Below are 18,420 nucleotides of genomic sequence, written 5' to 3'. Positions count from 1 at the left end.
GTGAAAAACAACACCTGGCGTCATATACCTGGTTCACGAAGTCTCTGTGAAGTTGGATGAGATCAGAGGCGCAGCAGGAAGGAACGATGCGCGCGGCGCGTCTGCTAGAGGAGGATGACGCGCTCCATCACCTGTCGAGGCGCGTTCACCTGTAGGGCCCACCGCAGCCCAGGAAGTCAATGACGTGACTTATTTACGCTTCAACGAACGGGATGGAAAGCGACAAAGAAAGGGCCGAGACCGCGCCGCCGCCGCGCAAGTGGAGAAGCTCCAAACTGATTATTGATCCCGCGCTGGCTAAAGGGCTCTACAAAGTCTACCGTTACGATGGCCGTCGCTTTAACATACCCGTAAGCATTCGACTCCTCGATGAGTCACTCGGCATCATGACCCGGTATGTCCCGTGACGACGGTGTTGTTGTTTACCTGAACAGGTGGAGGATTTACCTGTAGGTCTGCTTCCTGTGGAAACGGTCAAAGATCCGCGCGTCCGCCGCTTGTGGAGTAAATTCAACAAGACTGAGCTGCTGGTCGCGAAATTTAAGGTAAGATGGATGAAAACAGCTGAATGAAAGGATGAAAGACAGATCAATCACTTCAACTCAGGGCTGCATCTCATTCTCACCAGGGATCAATATATAGATTGATATCAAATAACCAAAAGTTACTGAAGTAACGGATTACTGCCAGTCAAATTAAGGTTCGAATCATGGCTAGATATCTATTGATCAATTCATAGATAGTACTATTATTACCACTATCTATCTAAGTGCAATTTCATCTATTAGTAGTAGTATTATTACTAATATGTTTAGTTACTACTAGTATTATTACTGTCTGTGTCGGTTCTCAGTTGTCCAGGTGGAGGTAAATCACGAAGAGCAAAAAAGAAGAACCAACAGTTTTGTCTTCCGGGTGGACCGGCACCTGTCTCTGGGTGTTTTGTCTTCCGGGTGGACCGGCACCTGTCTCTGGGTGTTTTGTCTTCCGGGTGGACCGGCACCTGTCTCTGGGTGTTTTGTCTTCCGGGTGGACCGGCACCTGTCTCTGGGTGTTTTGTCTTCCGGGTGGACCGGCACCTGTCTCTGGGTGTTTTGTCTTCCGGGTGGACCGGCACCTGTCTCTGGGTGTTTTGTCTTCCGGGTGGACCGGCACCTGTCTCTGGGTGTTTTGTCTTCCGGGTGGACCGGCACCTGTCTCTGGGTGTTTTGTCTTCCGGGTGGACCGGCACCTGTCTCTGGGTGTTTTGTCTTCCGGGTGGACCGGCACCTGTCTCTGGGTGTTTTGTCTTCCGGGTGGACCGGCACCTGTCTCTGGGTGTTTTGTCTTCCGGGTGGACCGGCACCTGTCTCTGGGTGTTTTGTCTTCCGGGTGGACCGGCACCTGTCTCTGGGTGTTTTGTCTTCCGGGTGGACCGGCACCTGTCTCTGGGTGTTTTGTCTTCCGGGTGGACCGGCACCTGTCTCTGGGTGTTTTGTCTTCCGGGTGGACCGGCACCTGTCTCTGGGTGTTTTGTCTTCCGGGTGGACCGGCACCTGTCTCTGGGTGTTTTGTCTTCCGGGTGGACCGGCACCTGTCTCTGGGTGTTTTGTCTTCCGGGTGGACCGGCACCTGTCTCTGGGTGTTTTGTCTTCCGGGTGGACCGGCACCTGTCTCTGGGTCTTTTGTCTTCCGGGTGGACCGGCACCTGTCTCTGGGTCTTTTGTCTTCCGGGTGGACCGGCACCTGTCTCTGGGTGTTTTGTCTTCCGGGTGGACCGGCACCTGTCTCTGGGTGTTTTGTCTTCCGGGTGGACCGGCACCTGTCTCTGGGTGTTTTGTCTTCCGGGTGGACCGGCACCTGTCTCTGGGTGTTTTGTCTTCCGGGTGGACCGGCACCTGTCTCTGGGTGTTTTGTCTTCCGGGTGGACCGGCACCTGTCTCTGGGTCTTTTGTCTTCCGGGTGGACCGGCACCTGTCTCTGGGTGTTTTGTCTTCCGGGTGGACCGGCACCTGTCTCTGGGTGTTTTGTCTTCCGGGTGGACTGGCACCTGTCTCTGGGTCTTTTGTCTTCCGGGTGGACCTGGGTCCTGGTTTTTACCCAGGTGTCGTCCACATACCTGATTGTTACTACTCTTACTACTACGGTTATTACTAGCATCATTAGTACTATTACTAATAGTACTGTGACTATTACTGTCTGTCTGCGGTCCAGGTCGACGGCTGGTACGTCGGCCCCGCTCCTCCCAAGGAAGTGACCTTCTCCGGCCTGAATGACAACGTGAGGGAGGCGTTCCTGGCTAACATGTGTAGGAAGTACGGGAACACGGAGGAAGTGCAAATCTTTTACGACCCTCAGAACAAGAGGCATTTAGGCGTCGCCAGGGTGCTGTTTGACACGGCGAGGGCAGCCAGACATGCCGTCCAGCAGCTTCATCAGACGTCCGTGATGGGAAACATCATCCAGGTGGAGATGGACCCTAAAGGTAACCGCCGCCACACTCTGAACATCAATGCGTTGGTTTGGTGGCCTGAGCCGGACCTGCTCCCTTCCTCAGGTGAGAACAGGACTCGGTACCTGCAGCTGCTCCTGAGCGGTCTTTACCCCCCCTGGACGCTGCCGGTGGGCAGCAGCCAGCAGGCTCTTCAAAGCCTCCTCCACAGGTTGCAGGTAAAGCATCAGTGTGACAGCCTGAGCAGGAAGTACATCATGAATATTTGAGCAGTAGCTGATAATGTTTCTCTGACAGGGCGGCGACACCTTGCAGCGACGGTCTGATGTCACCAGCCTTGCTGTTGCCACACCCCTCTCCCTGGACACGCCCAGCAGCTCTGGGCTGACACCTCATTCTCTGGGAACCCCCTCCACGCCATACTTCTCTCCAACCCCCCTGTCCCAGGACTCCTGCTACTCCAGTCTTCAGGTGACTCCGGTCCTCCAGGCAGAGCCCTCCACCCACAGCGTCCACCGATCTTCAACGCGAGAGCTCCACCACCATAAACCCTCAAGACACCACCAGGCCTCAGATGTACCTGTGTTCTTTCAGAACAGCCAATCACAGTCTGTCTCCGCCCAAACCAACAGGCAGCAGGCGTCACCACGGGCCCATGAGGCCCAGACCGCCTCTGAACACTCCCATGACCAGGAGGCCACAGAACCCCCAGCTGGCCCACATCAGAACTCCTTCAACCTCCTGAGCATTGACTTCACTGTAGTGCCCTCCGCCATTCAGGATTATGAAGGGGGGAGGACTGCTTCCTGCAGCCCCCAGCCTCAGGGAGCGAGTCTGGAATCCCGCATCCAAAGCTTGCTGATCAATGGCCAGGACTCTGAGTCCACAAACAGGGAAGAGAATGTTCTGGCTCAGGACAGCCCGACTTCACCCCGCCCCAACTCAGGTGATGTCCGCCCAGCATGTTTCATTGAGGATGAAACCACACAGTCGGTGCTGGTTCTGACCGGACAGACCCAGACTCCCTCTGCAAACGACTTCACACATTTCGAAAGGACTCAAGAAATCAGCAAAACGGACGGAGAAGTGTTCCAGGCATCGACCCGTCCACAGGTGATTCTTCAGATACCTAAAGCCATATTTCCACTGCGTAGTACCGGCTCGACCCGACCCAACTTGTCTCGTCTAGTGCGAAGTGACTCCCGACTGTAGTGGATGATTTGTGTCGTCTGGGGTATGGTGTGCTTGCCAGCCTTTGGCCAATCAGCAGTCTGTAATATTGCTTGTGACCTTGAGTACAGAGCCGGGTTGCTGGGAACCACAGTGGAGGAGGAACTAAAAGAGTGGCAGCAGGTACTTTTATTAGACGATCTATAGACCATACATAGACGATCCATAGAAGATCTGTAGACGATCTATATGCGATCCATGGGCGATCTGTAGACGATCCATATGCGACCTATAGAAGATCTAGAGACGATCTATAGACGATCCATAGAAGATCTGTAGACGATCCATAGAAGATCTATAGGCGATCCATAGAAGATCTATAGGCGATCCATAGAAGATCTATAGACGATCCATAGAAGATCTATAGGCGATCTATATGCGACCTATAGAAGATCTAGAGACGATCTATAGACGATCCATAGAAGATCTGTAGACGATCCATAGAAGATCTATAGGCGATCCATAGAAGATCTATAGGCGATCCATAGAAGATCTATAGGCGATCTATATGCGATCCATGGGCGATCTGTAGACGATCCATATGCGACCTATAGAAGATCTAGAGACGATCTATAGACGATCCATAGAAGATCTGTAGACGATCCATAGAAGATCTATAGGCGATCCATAGAAGATCCTCAGATGAAATCTGTTTCAGTATTTAAACCAATCTTCTTCTATACTGAACAGAAAGCTCCAGAAACGCTTGTGAGGTGAGAAAGCGACTCTCCATCTTGGAAGCGAGTCGATGAGAGGATTCGTATCTCTGCTCCTTTAAGCGGTTTAACTGTTTGTTTGTTTCTCCAGGAGCATCAAGCAGCCAATGAGGATCCAAAGCAGTCCACTTATCTTCCTCATCCTCCCCCTCCATCATTTCCTCCTCTCGGTGGCGCCGCTCACCTCCTTACCTCCGGCTCTCCTCCTTCCATCAGGCATCAAGCCCCTCCCCCAGTCACTCCTTTCTCTTTCCACATTCCTTCCTTTCCCCCAGCTATCCCCCCCCCGGCCCCACCTCGCTTGCCAAATGGCACCATTCCTATCCCACCTCCAGGCTGGATCCCACCTCGGGATCATCGCATCCCCATTCCTCCTCCTCCCATTCCCCCCCCACCAACTTTTCTCCGACCACCTCCACCGGTGCCTCCTCCCGTTCCTCCACCTGCTCATCTGTACCCCCTCCCGATTCGACCGTCGGGTTTTTTGGATAAGAGGGCGCCCTTCCCCTTCCCCTTCCCCCGACCCCCCTGGAACGCTCCAACTTTTCCCAGGTTTAACCCCTTTGTGCCCCCACCAGACTTTCTGCCCGCGAGAGAAAAGCCTCATGAGGTGACAGTAGAAAAGGTTTTAGAGGCCATCATGGATGAGCTGAAGATGATGATGAGGAAGGACATCACCCGCAGGATGGTGGAAGGCACTGCGTTCAGGGCATTTGAGGACTGGTGGGACCGCCAAGAGAAGAAAACCAAGGTGAGCTCTTTAGATCGTTCATCATGTCAGGAAAGTCAGTCTGATCGATTCATTGTTTTTCTATTCATAAGACTCAAGTTTCCCCTTTGAAAAGAGCGAATGTGGACAGAAGGATCGTTCTGGACAAAAGGCCTTCGCTGCCGTCGTTCCGGGTAAAACCCTCGGTTGGATTTCAATCACTTGACTCAACATTTGCCTCTGACATTAATCAATGACTAAATCACAGGTCAAAAGGAAAAACGCCGCCGCCGCCGCCGCCGCCGCAGAGGACGTGGAAAACGTTCCGTTCCAACACCGCAAGTGTTCAAGGCTCCGTCGCTCTGCGGCGTTAGACGAGAAACAGGGGGGGGACATATCCGCATCCGAGAGGCTCAAACGCAGACATGCAAGACCACAGGAGCTCGACAGCGACGATGATGATGAAGATGATGAAGAGGCAAGGCTTCCCGCTGCGCCATCAATCCCGGTATGTATTGATTCTGCATTAAATGTAAGCAGTGAATTACCAACATAACCTTTTTTCGGTTTTTGATGTGTAGGTACACCACCTGCTGGTGGGTGTAGGTACACCACCTGTAGCACCTAAATAACCATTACTCTCTGCAGAGGCGGCTGCATTTGGAAATGGCTGTTAAAATGTACATATGTCGAGCAGGGGTCGGCGACCTTCATGACGCGTGCCACTTTACAATCTACACAAGCCCAGAGTGCCAGCACTTATTGAATAAGATCATTTGTAAATTATGTTTTTACAGTTTCTTTGTAGTATTTAAACATGTTCACTTCGTTGACCGTTATACGTAATACTGCACATCTATAAACTAGTGTTGCGTAGGACACACAAGACTTACCACAGTCGATAGGAACGCGTCCTTCATGTATTCTCCATCAGCGAATGGTTTTCCATGTTTCACGATGAGAAAACTGAGCTAAACATGCTGCCCTCTGAAGAACAGCAGCAAACTACGGGGTCCTAAGAAGGACAAACAATTCAAATTGCTTGGCTCAGCAGAACGACATGCAGTGCTACAGCACCACCTAGCGGTGTGTTTTGGTTACTGTCTTACAAATACAATAGAATACAATATTTTTTGACTCCCCTCGCGTCAACATAAATACCCACGCGTGCCGTTGGTTGCCGACCCCTGATGATGGTGATAATCAGGATTGTTATTAACTGGACTGTTCTGCAAGCAGAGCGTTGATCTGATAAACTGTGTTCTGATTAGCATGACGTGGATGATGCTGGTGATGTGTTCTCTGAGAAAGAAGAGCCCATAAAGGATGAAGATGCGGGCTCCACTGAAGCTGGTGATGAGGTGCTGTGCTTCAGCGGTACGTTCAAACGCTACTCAGGTTTAAGTCGGACTTCTGCGATCTGATCACATCATATGATGAATGTTTGCTGTTCTGGAATTCAATCGTCAGAGAGCAGCTCCTCCTTGGAAAGTGAATATTCATCAGACGTTGACTCGTCGGACTCGTTCGCCTCATACAGCTTTGAGGACTCGTCCTACTCTGACCTGGAGGAGGACAGCGAGGACAAGAGGCGTGGCAAGCACACAGTGGTATCATCTGATGAGGAGTTGATAGAACATGAGCCACCCATCACCCCGGCAACCCCCGGCGCTCAGCTGGACCTGCAGGACTGGCCAGTTCCTTTCCACAGGGAGGAATCAGAGGAGACCCAGTACTCTTCCTGTCAGGAGGACACCTTACAAACCGGCCGACTCCAGGACCCTCTGTGCTTCCTGTCACCTCTGGGACTTCCAGGTTATTTACTGAGTGCAGGCCGAGGACCAACATATCTGGGTGTCGGGGGTAATCCTGGGCAAGGCCTCATCCCGTAGCTTTAGCATAGTCCTGCTAACATTACAGCCAGACTGAATAGGAAGTCTCCTTCACATCAACCAGGAAGCGGTGCTTTGAGCTAAATGGTAGCTGTCAGCATGCTAACAGTGTTCAACAGGCTAGCATGCTAAAATTTACCACTCAGCAATAAATAAACTACAGCTGCTGTTTATCACAGTACTTTAAGTGTTAGACTGAAATGAAAACGGAAAATGTAACAAAATCTGGTTCAGGTAAGTTCAGCTGAGGGGAAGTTATTGTTGTTATTGTTGTTGTTGTTGTCTTTAATGGTCCTGAGATAAGATGAGATCCTGAGACTCAGAGATCATTAAACTCTGAATATCTTTAAAATATTCCAAATTCCACGGCAGTCATCAAACAGTTTGTAAGATGTTACTCGGACTTGAAGCAGGTGACAACGTGGTTCTGTTTGGACTGAACTGGGTTGGCCTCCAGGGGAAGTCCCCGTCATCGTGTTTTCTTGTCTTCCGTAGCGGCGGCGCCTGAGCGTGACGTGGAGGTGGCGAGCCCTGACTGGATCGTGGAGGCCCATCAGAGCGCTGACAGCCCGAGGCCCAGCACACCCACAGGCTGCCTGGCGGACAGCGACCCAGACCTTCTGGTCAGATCCAAAGCAACATCCCCGGCGGTGGAGGAGGTGGAACAGCCTCAGACGCCAGGCAAAGGGATAATGGCCGGACTGGAAAGTGGGGACTGTGCTGAAGAAGTCCTGTCCTTGTCTCCATCGAGCGCTGAGCTGATTCTAGGTCCCTCAGACCCCCTGGATTTGTCCTACCAGGATAGACCCAGGACACCTGGTAGAGAGGATGGGAGCAGATGGAATGAGCTCAGCTCTGGGAGAGCTCCACCGACACCAGGAGGAGGTGCAGAGAGCAGCCCACCTCCTCATCCATACCTGTCTACCAACCCATACATTTCAGCGCCAAAGACCCCTGGAAGAGACATGGTGCACGGGAGGAAGCGCCAAAGGTCTCTGCTCTGGGACTCGCTCAGAGGTTCTCCTGTCTCAGTGTCCTCTTCACAGAGCCCATCTGAGTCGTCATCGGTCTCTGTTGACCGGAGATGTTCGTGGATTGTTTCAGGCATGAGGATGAAGCCCCTCCAGGGACTGGAGAATATGCCTGGGCTTCTGGATGAGGAGAACAGGAGGGAGACAGGAAAGTCCTATCTGAGGAGAAGACAGCAGAGGTGGCTAAAGCTGAGACGGAGGAGGTCACACAGGAGAACCACTGGCGCTCTCTCCTCCCATCCTCGTTCTTTTTGTGAGGAGAGGAGGATCCTGCATCGGGTCTGGAGGGAGGGTCTGGATGAAGAGGATGAAAGGATGCTGCAGTTCATGTACGACAGGTTGCAGGAGCAGGACCACAGCCTGAGGTGGACACCCCACCCCCATATCCTTTATCACAGAGCCTCATGATGAGCTGCAGCGCAGGTAAGCAGGTGTGATCTTCTTAAAGGAACAGTTCACACAAAATGAACCAACCAACCACCCAACCGTCCTCTCAGGATGAAAACATGTTGTGGGCCTTCCGGGGGTTCCGCTTTAGGACGGTGCCGCTTGGAGAGGCTCCACAAATGTTGAATGGACTGAACTTCCTGTTGAAGCTTTTTGGGTGACTGTTCCTCAGGTCAGACTGGCTGAGATTGATTGCACCCGTGTTTTAGTCATACTTGTCATCGATGATCCTTGACCACTGCTCACTGACTAAAGTCCTCAGTGACGAGCAGCGCTCCGGACTGCATCATCACCGGACGGGTTCTGCTCGCAGTGAAGGTTTCTACCAAATCAGCCAGAAAGAAAAAGAGAAATACGTCAACAAAGCGAAGCCGACTGCTGAGCTTCCATCGGCAGCTGCTCAGGTATGAAAGAGGAGCTTGGATCTCAGGTTATTCCAGCATTCACTGTTAAATAATGACTCTTATTTTGACAGGGAACATGCGTCCCCGCCCAGCAGACAACCTCGCTGCGCTCTGGATCCGACTTCAGGTCAGACCAGCGCCGCCTGCGCTCCTCATTCAGCTGTGATAGCGACCTGGTCAAGTTCAACCAGCTGAAGGTAGGGAGAAAACTTCAGCCACAAAGACGTTCATGCATGCCAGCCTCACCCGCGAGATTGCATCTGTGGTGTAATTTATTTTTATTTTATTGTTATTTTGCAATAATTGAGTAATTTAATATTAGTTTTATTTGTATTGTTAAATGTCGATGATTTATGTACGAAGGACTTTCAACGGAAACAAGACCGCAAGAAATGCTCCTCTGAGACAGGATGTTTGACTGTACTTGTACCGTAATACATGCTACTGTGTGACTGTACTTGTACTGTAATACATGCTACTGTGTTACTGTACTTGTACTGTAATACATGCTACTGTGTGACTGTACTTGTACTGTAATACATGCTACTGTGTACTGTACTTGTACTCTAACATTCAATCTAATAAATATATTCATTCATTCATATTCAGACTGTCCCCAAACCCTGGAGCTGAAGCTCACTTTAAAGTCCTTTTATTTTGATTCAGGTGTTCTGCAACACGTCTGCAACACGTCTGTAACACGTCTGTAACACGTCTAACACGTCTATAACACGTCTGTAACACGTCTAACACGTCTAACACGTCTATAACACGTCTATAACACGTCTGCAACACGTCTGCAACACGTCTGTAACACGTCTGTAACACGTCTGCAACACGTCTGTAACACGTCTAACACGTCTAACATGTCTGCAACACGTCTGCAACACGTCTAACACGTCTCTAACACGTCTAACACGTCTGCAACACGTCTGCAACACGTCTCTAACACGTCTGCAACACGTCTAACACGTCTCTAACACGTCTAACACGTCTGTAACACGTCTGCAACACGTCTGCAACACGTCTCTAACACGTCTAACACGTCTATAACACGTCTGTAACACGTCTAACACGTCTAACACGTCTATAACACGTCTATAACACGTCTGCAACACGTCTGCAACACGTCTGTAACACGTCTGTAACACGTCTGCAACACGTCTGTAACACGTCTAACACGTCTAACATGTCTGCAACACGTCTGCAACACGTCTAACACGTCTCTAACACGTCTAACACGTCTGCAACACGTCTGCAACACGTCTCTAACACGTCTGCAACACGTCTGCAACACGTCTGCAACACGTCTGCAACACGTCTCTAACACGTCTGCAACACGTCTAACACGTCTCTAACACGTCTAACACGTCTGTAACACGTCTGCAACACGTCTGCAACACGTCTCTAACACGTCTGCAACACGTCTAACACGTCTCTAACACGTCTAACACGTCTGTAACACGTCTATAACACGTCTGTAACACGTCTAACACGTCTAACACGTCTATAACACGTCTATAACACGTCTGCAACACGTCTGCAACACGTCTGCAACACGTCTGCAACACGTCTGCAACACGTCTAACACGTCTAACATGTCTGCAACACGTCTGCAACACGTCTAACACGTCTCTAACACGTCTAACACGTCTGCAACACGTCTGCAACACGTCTGTAACACGTCTAACACGTCTAACACGTCTGCAACACGTCTGTAACACGTCTAACACGTCTAACACGTCTGCAACACGTCTGCAACACGTCTGCTCATTTAGACAGAGGGTGATGTTCGAGCTCAGTCTGGCCAGCTGTGGTCATCTGAACGACTGGCATTGACAACAACAATGACAGCAACAGCAACAACAGCAACAACAACAACAACAACAACAGCAACAACAGCAACAGCAACAGCAACAGTTCATCTTGTTTCCCACCAGTTCCGAAAGAAGAGGATTCGGTTCAGCCGGAGTCTGATCCATGAGTGGGGTCTGTTCGCCATGGAGCCAATAGCAGCAGACGAGATGGTGATCGAGTACGTGGGCCAGACCGTTAGACAGGTAGGAAGGGTCCACCGGTAATCTATTACTGTATCTAGAGTAACTAGAGTACTGGGCCAGACCGTTAGACAGGTAGGAAGGGTCCACCGGTAATCTATTACTGTATCTAGAGTAACTAGAGTACTGGGCCAGACCGTTAGACAGGTAGGAAGGGTCCACCGGTAATCTATTACTGTATCTAGAGTAACTAGAGTACTGGGCCAGACCGTTAGACAGGTAGGAAGGGTCCACCGGTAATCTATTACTGTATCTAGAGTAACTAGAGTACTGGGCCAGACCGTTAGACAGGTAGGAAGGGTCCTCCGGTAATCTATTACTGTATCTAGAGTAACTAGAGTACTGGGCCAGACCGTTAAACAGTTAGGAAGGGTCCTCCAGTAATCTATTACTGTATCTAGAGTAACTAGAGTACTGGGCCAGACCGTTAGACAGGTAGGAAGGGTCCTCCAGTAATCTATTACTGTAACTATGACTCATTCCTCTGGAGCAGCGATGAACACCGTCCTTTCGTCTTCCTCCTCAGGTCATCGCTGACATAAGGGAGTGCCGGTACGAGGAGGAGGGCATCGGGAGCAGCTACCTGTTCCGGATCGATCAGGACGCCATCATTGATGCCACTAAATGTGGGAACCTGTCCAGATTCATCAACCACAGCTGCAGCGTGAGTAAGAGCGACTGTGAGGCCTTCATCTTCCTCATCATGGAGCGTGATGTTGTGGATTTGTTTGCTTTGCAGCCCAACTGTTACGCAAAAGTCATCACGGTGGAGTCTCAGAAGAAGATCGTCATTTACTCCCGGCAGCCAATCGGCATCGACGAGGAGATCACGTACGACTACAAGTTTCCCATCGAGGAAACGAAGATCCCGTGTTTGTGTGGAGCTCCTGGCTGCCGTGGAGCTCTGAACTGATCGATGGAGTTCAGACTGGATCGATCACGTACGGATAATCCCCACGGAGCAGTTCAGGTTGAAGACTGTCCAACGCTCATCAATCCACAGGAAGTGATCTGTGATCAGAGACATAGCAGGAACAGGCTGGCGAGTCCAGGCGAACATTAACCCTTCACGTCATCCATGCTAACAAACAGATGCTAGCCAGGAATGGTGGAATGCTAATGTCGCTAAAAGTTTTTTCAATCAATCAAAATGATTTGCCAGATTAAGCTGATTTGAATTTCATTACAGAAAAATTGTTAGTCTCAGAACTTTTTACCAAAGATGAGATGACACGTGGGACGTCCTTAAAATGACCAATCAGCACGCAGAGAGCCCCGGTACCGGCTGCTCGCCGCCTGTGTGTGTGTGTGTGTGTGTGGTGTCACCATACTGCAGGACACACACATCGTCTTCACCATCTTCATCATTGCTTGAGCGCGACATCAAGCCGGTGACGTCATCCCTCGTCTTCCTCGCTGCCAGTCTGACTTCATCAAACTCGTCCTCGTGGGTGCGGGACTCCTGGACAAAGGCGGCGCCCGCCCGATGATGTCGTCACGTGACCAACTAACTAAACGCACCTTCCTGCCCACCTAGGCAGTAAAACGCTGTCCCGTTTACCTCCACCTGGAAGGCCAGGTCCTTAACTCCGCCCCTGTGTTTGACGAGCTGATCCTCTGTTTGTGGGCGTCACGTGACCTTCAGTCTTCAGGTCAGACTTTAGCGTGTTTCTGAACATGCAAAGATGATCAGGATGAGGAACATTTTACATGTTTCTATCGGTGGGGGGGGGGGGGGGGGGTCATCTGATCGGAGCAACGCCCCCGTTTCCAGGGTCGACGGTGGAAATGATCTGAAGCACAAACACAAATAAATGATCTTTATTATTATCGATCAGATCGATTCCTTTCTGATTGATAGAAATGAACAGTGACATCATCAGTGATTTTTTCGGCTACATGTAACCCCGCCTCCCAGGAAATAAACAGGAAAGTCAGGTGTGTTCATGGGATCTTCCAAAGATGGAGCAGGGCTGGTTCTGAAGCAGAACTGGACTAGAAGCAGGGCTGGACCTGAAGCAGGGCTGGTTCTGAAGCAGGGCTGGTTCTGAAACAGAGCTGGTTCTGAAGCAGGGCTGGACCAGAAGCAGAGCTGGTTCTGAAGCAGAACTGGACCAGAAGCAGGGCTGGTTCTGAAACAGAGCTGGTTCTGAAGCAGGGCTGGACCTGAATCAGGGCTGGTTCTGAAGCAGGGCTGGACCTGAAGCACGGCTGGTTCTGAAGCAGAACTGGACCTGAAGCAGGGCTGGACCTGAATCAGGGCTGGTTCTGAAGCAGAACTGGACCAGAAGCAGGGCTGGACCTGAATCAGGGCTGGTTCTGAAGCAGAGCTGGACCAGAAGCATGGCTGGACCTGAAGCAGGGCTGGACCTGAAGCAGGGCCGGACCTGAAGCAGGGCTGGTTCTGAAGCAGAACTGGACCAGAAGCAGGGCTGGACCTGAAGCAGGGCTGGTTCTGAAACCGAACTGGGCCCGAGGCAGAGCTGGTTCTGAGGCAGAACTCTCCTGCTGTTTGGACAGTATATTTATGTTGTGCTGCTCGACCCACATCATGAGTCCAGAACAGAACACTTGTTGTGTTTGGGTCGACTGAAGACGACTGGAGACAGGAGAACCTGAGACAGTCAGTTCTGGATCAGGCTTTGTGGCGACTGGTCCCACCTTCTCTGACCCCAGCCGACACTGAACGGGTTCTCACCCGGTCCAGCCGGTCCTGACCCACAGAAAACATCTGAAGCGTCTCTCACTCTCATCAGTACCGACTCCCGTTGCCGTGTGTTGCCGTGCAGCCTGCGGGGCCTCTGGGGGGTTGCTGTCCTCTCGTCCCACCGGTGGGACCCCCCAGTCTGTGGAGGACGTTGTTGTTCTGCAGAACAGGGCCGGTTCCAGCAGCCGGGCGAGGTGATGAGGAAGGGGAACTTCACCTGAGCAGGAGGACTTCAGGTGTCTCGTTCGGGCACATGACAGTTCTGGTTTCTGTTGTTGCTCAGGTACCACGCCGGGCCCGGTCCCCTGGCGCCGCCGAGGTGAACCTTCCCATGCTGCCCCGCCTCAGACAGGTGATTCAGAGCTGCAAAGACCAGACGCAGAGATGAGTGACTCTGATCCAAAGCCACAGGTGCCGGTCGAGGGTGAGGCAGAGGAGCAGAGCTCGTCCATCCGGCTGGACCAGGACGGTCCAGAGGACAGTGGCGCCGCAGGAGGACAGGTGCACCCAAAGATACAGGCTGTTCTCCGACAGGTACGTCGACAGGTCGGATCACAGGTGGGCCGCCAGGACTCCAGAGTCCAAACCCTTGAGCTGATTCAGACGCTGAGGCGGAGGAGCAAAGTGTTTCCGTCTCTCCTGATGAGGAGCGCTCAGAGGAGGCGCAAAATCTCACGCAGTTAAACACGCAGGTCGCTTGGCAACAGGTGCGCAACCAGGTCCGATCAGAGGCAGGTGTGCAGAACCCAACGAGCAGCATCCTGGAGCTGATCCAGAAAGTCAAGGAAATAAAGACGGCCCAGGTGGACGGAGGAGAGGAGGACCAGGCGGAGGTGGAGGCGGATCAGAAGGAGTGGCGTGAAGTTTTGGACCAGAAGCTTGAGGCCAGTAAAAAGGCCTTAAGGGAGGAGTTTCAGGTGCAGATCGTCCAGCTGCGAGCACACCTGCAGGCCGACACCGAGCAGGCGCTGAAAGACATGGAGTCCAAGATGCAGGTCCAACGGAGGAACGGTCCGGACAAGAAACCCGCAGCACCGCCATCACTGGCCGCCAGGAGGGGGAGGGTCCCGACACGCACCATGACCACCACCGTCCCCAAGACCCGTGTCCCCGTCATCGTCCCCAAGACCCGTGTCCCCGCCACCGTCCCCAAGACCCGTGTCCCCGTCATCGTAGGCCAGCGCGCCAAATCAGAGACTCTGAGCTCCCGGCTGGTGCCGAGGGATCCAGTCTACCTGCTGCAGCACGGCGGCAAGCCGCTCCCCCCCCACCCGCCCCCCCACAACAGGGTGAAAAAACCCATCCGGGTAAAAACCGGGAACTGACTTCTAACCGGGTTCGTCTGTCCCTGCTACTCCTGTTAAGTGTCTTGAGATAACTTATTTAATTGATTATTCAATTGTATAAATTGTAGTTTCAGGATTAATATTTCAAGCAAATTGATGCACTTCAAATATTTCCTGTTGCAGACAAAAAAATGGTAATAAAGTTATTCTTTTTGTAAGTTGATCTATATTTCTTTCTTTTTCATATTTCTTTTTATGTTAATAAGGATACAAGAGTGTTTGTTTTTCTTCCGGGGGGGTTCTTCCTCGGGGGGTCGTAACAGAAAATAATTGAGAAGCACTGAATTAAACACTCCCAACACCATATAACCCAATCAAAGGGGCTCCCAATCCGGGTCTGAGAAGACCCGAAACAAGCACCCTGAAGACCCCAAAGACCCTAACCCAATCAAAGGGGCTCCCAATCCGGGTCTGAGAAGACCCGAAACAAGCACCCTGAAGACCCCAAAGACCCTAACCCAATCAAAGGGGCTCCCAATCCGGGTCTGAGAAGACCCGAAACAAGCACCCTGAAGACCCCAAAGACCCTAACCCAATCAAAGGGGCTCCCAATCCGGGTCTGAGAAGACCCGAAACAAGCACCCTGAAGACCCCAAAGACCCTAACCCAATCAAAGGGGCTCCCAATCCGGGTCTGAGAAGACCCGAAACAAGCACCCTGAAGACCCCAAAGACCCTAACCCAATCAAAGGGGCTCCCAATCCGGGTCTGAGAAGACCCGAAACAAGCACCCTGAAGACCCCAAAGACCCTAACCCAATCAAAGGGGCTCCCAATCCGGGTCTGAGAAGACCCGAAACAAGCACCCTGAAGACCCCAAAGACCCTAACCCAATCAAAGGGGCTCCCAATCCGGGTCTGAGAAGACCCGAAACAAGCACCCTGAAGACCCCAAAGACCCTAACCCAATCAAAGGGGCTCCCAATCCGGGTCTGAGAAGACCCGAAACAAGCACCCTGAAGACCCCAAAGACCCTAACCCAATCAAAGGGGCCCCCAATCCGGGTCTGAGAAGACCCGAAACAAGCACCCTGAAGACCCCAAAGACCCTAACCCAATCAAAGGGGCTCCCAATCCGGGTCTGAGAAGACCCGAAACACCCTAACTAACTGTAAACACACTTTCCAGTTAGAAAGTGTGAAACAAATGACTTTGGAGCGCTGTAATTCTGAATCTGGCCGCCAGGTGGCAGCAGGTCGTCGCCATGTGACGATGGAGGCCGCTGAAGAGGATCGACTCCTCTTCCTCCTGCTGCGTGTTGGAGCTCCTCTGTGTTGAACCGTGATCATATTTCTACTTCCTGCTAATGAGGAAGAACATTTTTGTACTTTCAGAGCTGCTTTATAATTAGTTACTATAATTATTAGTGAGTTCTGATGCGGCCTGTCCGTCTGTGCCGATGACGAATGCATCAGTACAGGTACGACTTGCAGGTTGCTCATTGAGACCTGGACCCACACCTGAGTGGTTCCAGCAGCGGAACTGGCACAGGGACCGCGTGGGACAGGACAAGCATTCATCTCTGCAGCAGAACCTCAATGGACGGGATAGAGAAGGACGTGAAGAGGAGCTTTGTGTCTCAGGGATGAAGAGCTGCATCCGGAGGGGACGCGAACCCAGCACATTCAGGGCCGGCCAAAGCGGCCCGTCCACGGAAGCAGCAGGACTCATTGCTAGTCGCCGAGCGTGAACGGATCGTCCTGCAAACATGAAGACAACGGAGACGCAGGACTTCCTCGTCTTCACACTAGAAGCCGAGTCACTGCAGGTTATGTCCCGTATTGATCAGTTATCAGCGATCAATGTGTGGATCATTATCAGGTACAGGAACAGGTACAAGGAGGAAACACTGAAGGAGCTATCAATAATCATTTTCATTATTGATCCGTCTAGAGCAGGCATGGGCAAACTAAGGCCCGGGGGCCATATGTGGCCCGTTGGGCGCTTTAATCCGGCCTGCCGAACTTGTCCAAATTATATCATGAAATTAAGTTTTATTATAATTAAACCCCAATCTTTGACCTTTCCCCTGTAAAAGGTCAAATCCTTTCATGTAATGCTTTTACATGTCATTTATATTAGCTCACACAAACACTGCATCCACCTGTTCCTGGCCCCGCCCCTCTGGCTAATTTCAGACCCCATTGCGGCCCCCCCCCCCCCCCCCCCTGGGTTAGGGTTTCTGATCAATCATTGTTGATGTGGAAGACGATCAGGAAATATTCCTGGGTTTAATTCTATACAGTATCTCGAGGTGGATCAGAGGCTCTGCCTTCCGGGCCGGTCCTGGTCCAGGATCAGTCCACAGACTCCTGGTGTTATTAACAGTTAATCCAGGGGACAGGTTCTCGTCTCAGAGCTCGGTCCAGGGTTTAAAGCCCCACCGGTCCCCCCTCGCAGGCCCGAACTGTCAGAGGGACTCGGTTCTGATGCAGACGTTAACGTCAACGACGTCATTGTCCTCGTTACACAAGCATTAAAATGTCCCCCGTCCTGTACGTCATTGTCCTCGTTACACAAGCATTAAAATGTCCCCCGTCCTGTACGTCATTGTCCTCGTTACACAAGCATGTCCCCCGTCCTGTACGTCATTGTCCTCGTTACACAAGCATGTCCCCCGTCCTGTACGTCATTGTCCTCGTTACACAAGCATGTCCCCCGTCCTGTACGTCATTGTCCTCGTTACACAAGCATTAAAATGTCCCCCGTCCTGTACGTCATTGTCCTCGTTACACAAGCATGTCCCCCGTCCTGTACGTCATTGTCCTCGTTACACAAGCATTAAAATGTCCCCCGTCCTGTACGTCATTGTCCTCGTTACACAAGCATGTCCCCCGTCCTGTACGTCATTGTCCTCGTTACACAAGCATTAAAATGTCCCCCGTCCTGTACGTCATTGTCCTCGTTACACAAGCATTAAAATGTCCCCCATCCTGTACGTCATTGTCCTCGTTACACAAGCATTAAAATGTCCCCCGTCCTGTACGTCATTGTCCTCGTTACACAAGCATGTCCCCCGTTCTGTACGTCATTGTCCTCGTTACACAAGCATTAAAATGTCCCCCGTCCTGTACGTCATTGTCCTCGTTACACAAGCATTAAAATGTCCCCCGTCCTGTACGTCATTGTCCTCGTTACACAAGCATTAAAATGTCCCCCGTCCTGTACGTCATTGTCCTCGTTACACAAGCATTAAAATGTCCCCCGTCCTGTACGTCATTGTCCTCGTTACACAAGCATGTCCCCCGTTCTGTACGTCATTGTCCTCGTTACACAAGCATTAAAATGTCCCCCGTCCTGTACGTCATTGTCCTCGTGACACAAGCATTAAAATGTCCCCCGTCCTGTACGTCATTGTCCTCGTTACACAAGCATTAAAATGTCCCCCGTCCTGTACGTCATTGTCCTTGTTACACAAGCATTAAAATGTCCCCCGTCCTGTACGTCATTGTCC

General features: G+C 51.5%; 1 protein-coding gene across 1 annotated transcript; it reads left to right on the top strand.

Annotated features, from left to right (window-relative positions):
- Window positions 1–212: 212 nt before the first annotated feature.
- LOC137893054 (histone-lysine N-methyltransferase SETD1B-A-like) lies at window positions 213–11,830 on the top strand. The gene is made up of 18 exons (XM_068738484.1): window positions 213–350; window positions 435–545; window positions 2,194–2,464; window positions 2,537–2,649; window positions 2,729–3,377; window positions 4,956–5,128; window positions 5,355–5,594; window positions 5,668–5,682; window positions 6,358–6,463; window positions 6,557–6,901; window positions 7,474–7,686; window positions 8,083–8,188; window positions 8,273–8,391; window positions 8,703–8,860; window positions 8,932–9,057; window positions 10,801–10,920; window positions 11,444–11,581; window positions 11,657–11,830. The coding sequence occupies exons 1-18, from the start codon at window positions 213–215 to the stop codon at window positions 11,828–11,830; spliced, it is 3,315 nt and encodes a 1,104-aa protein (XP_068594585.1).
- Window positions 11,831–18,420: the final 6,590 nt, after the last annotated feature.

This window comes from Brachionichthys hirsutus, chromosome 4 (genome assembly GCF_040956055.1).
Source record: "Brachionichthys hirsutus isolate HB-005 chromosome 4, CSIRO-AGI_Bhir_v1, whole genome shotgun sequence".
NCBI classification, from domain to species: Eukaryota; Metazoa; Chordata; class Actinopteri; order Lophiiformes; family Brachionichthyidae; genus Brachionichthys; species Brachionichthys hirsutus.
The sequence above is the reverse complement of the archived record's forward strand: the minus strand, read 5'-3'. Positions and strand labels throughout refer to the sequence as shown.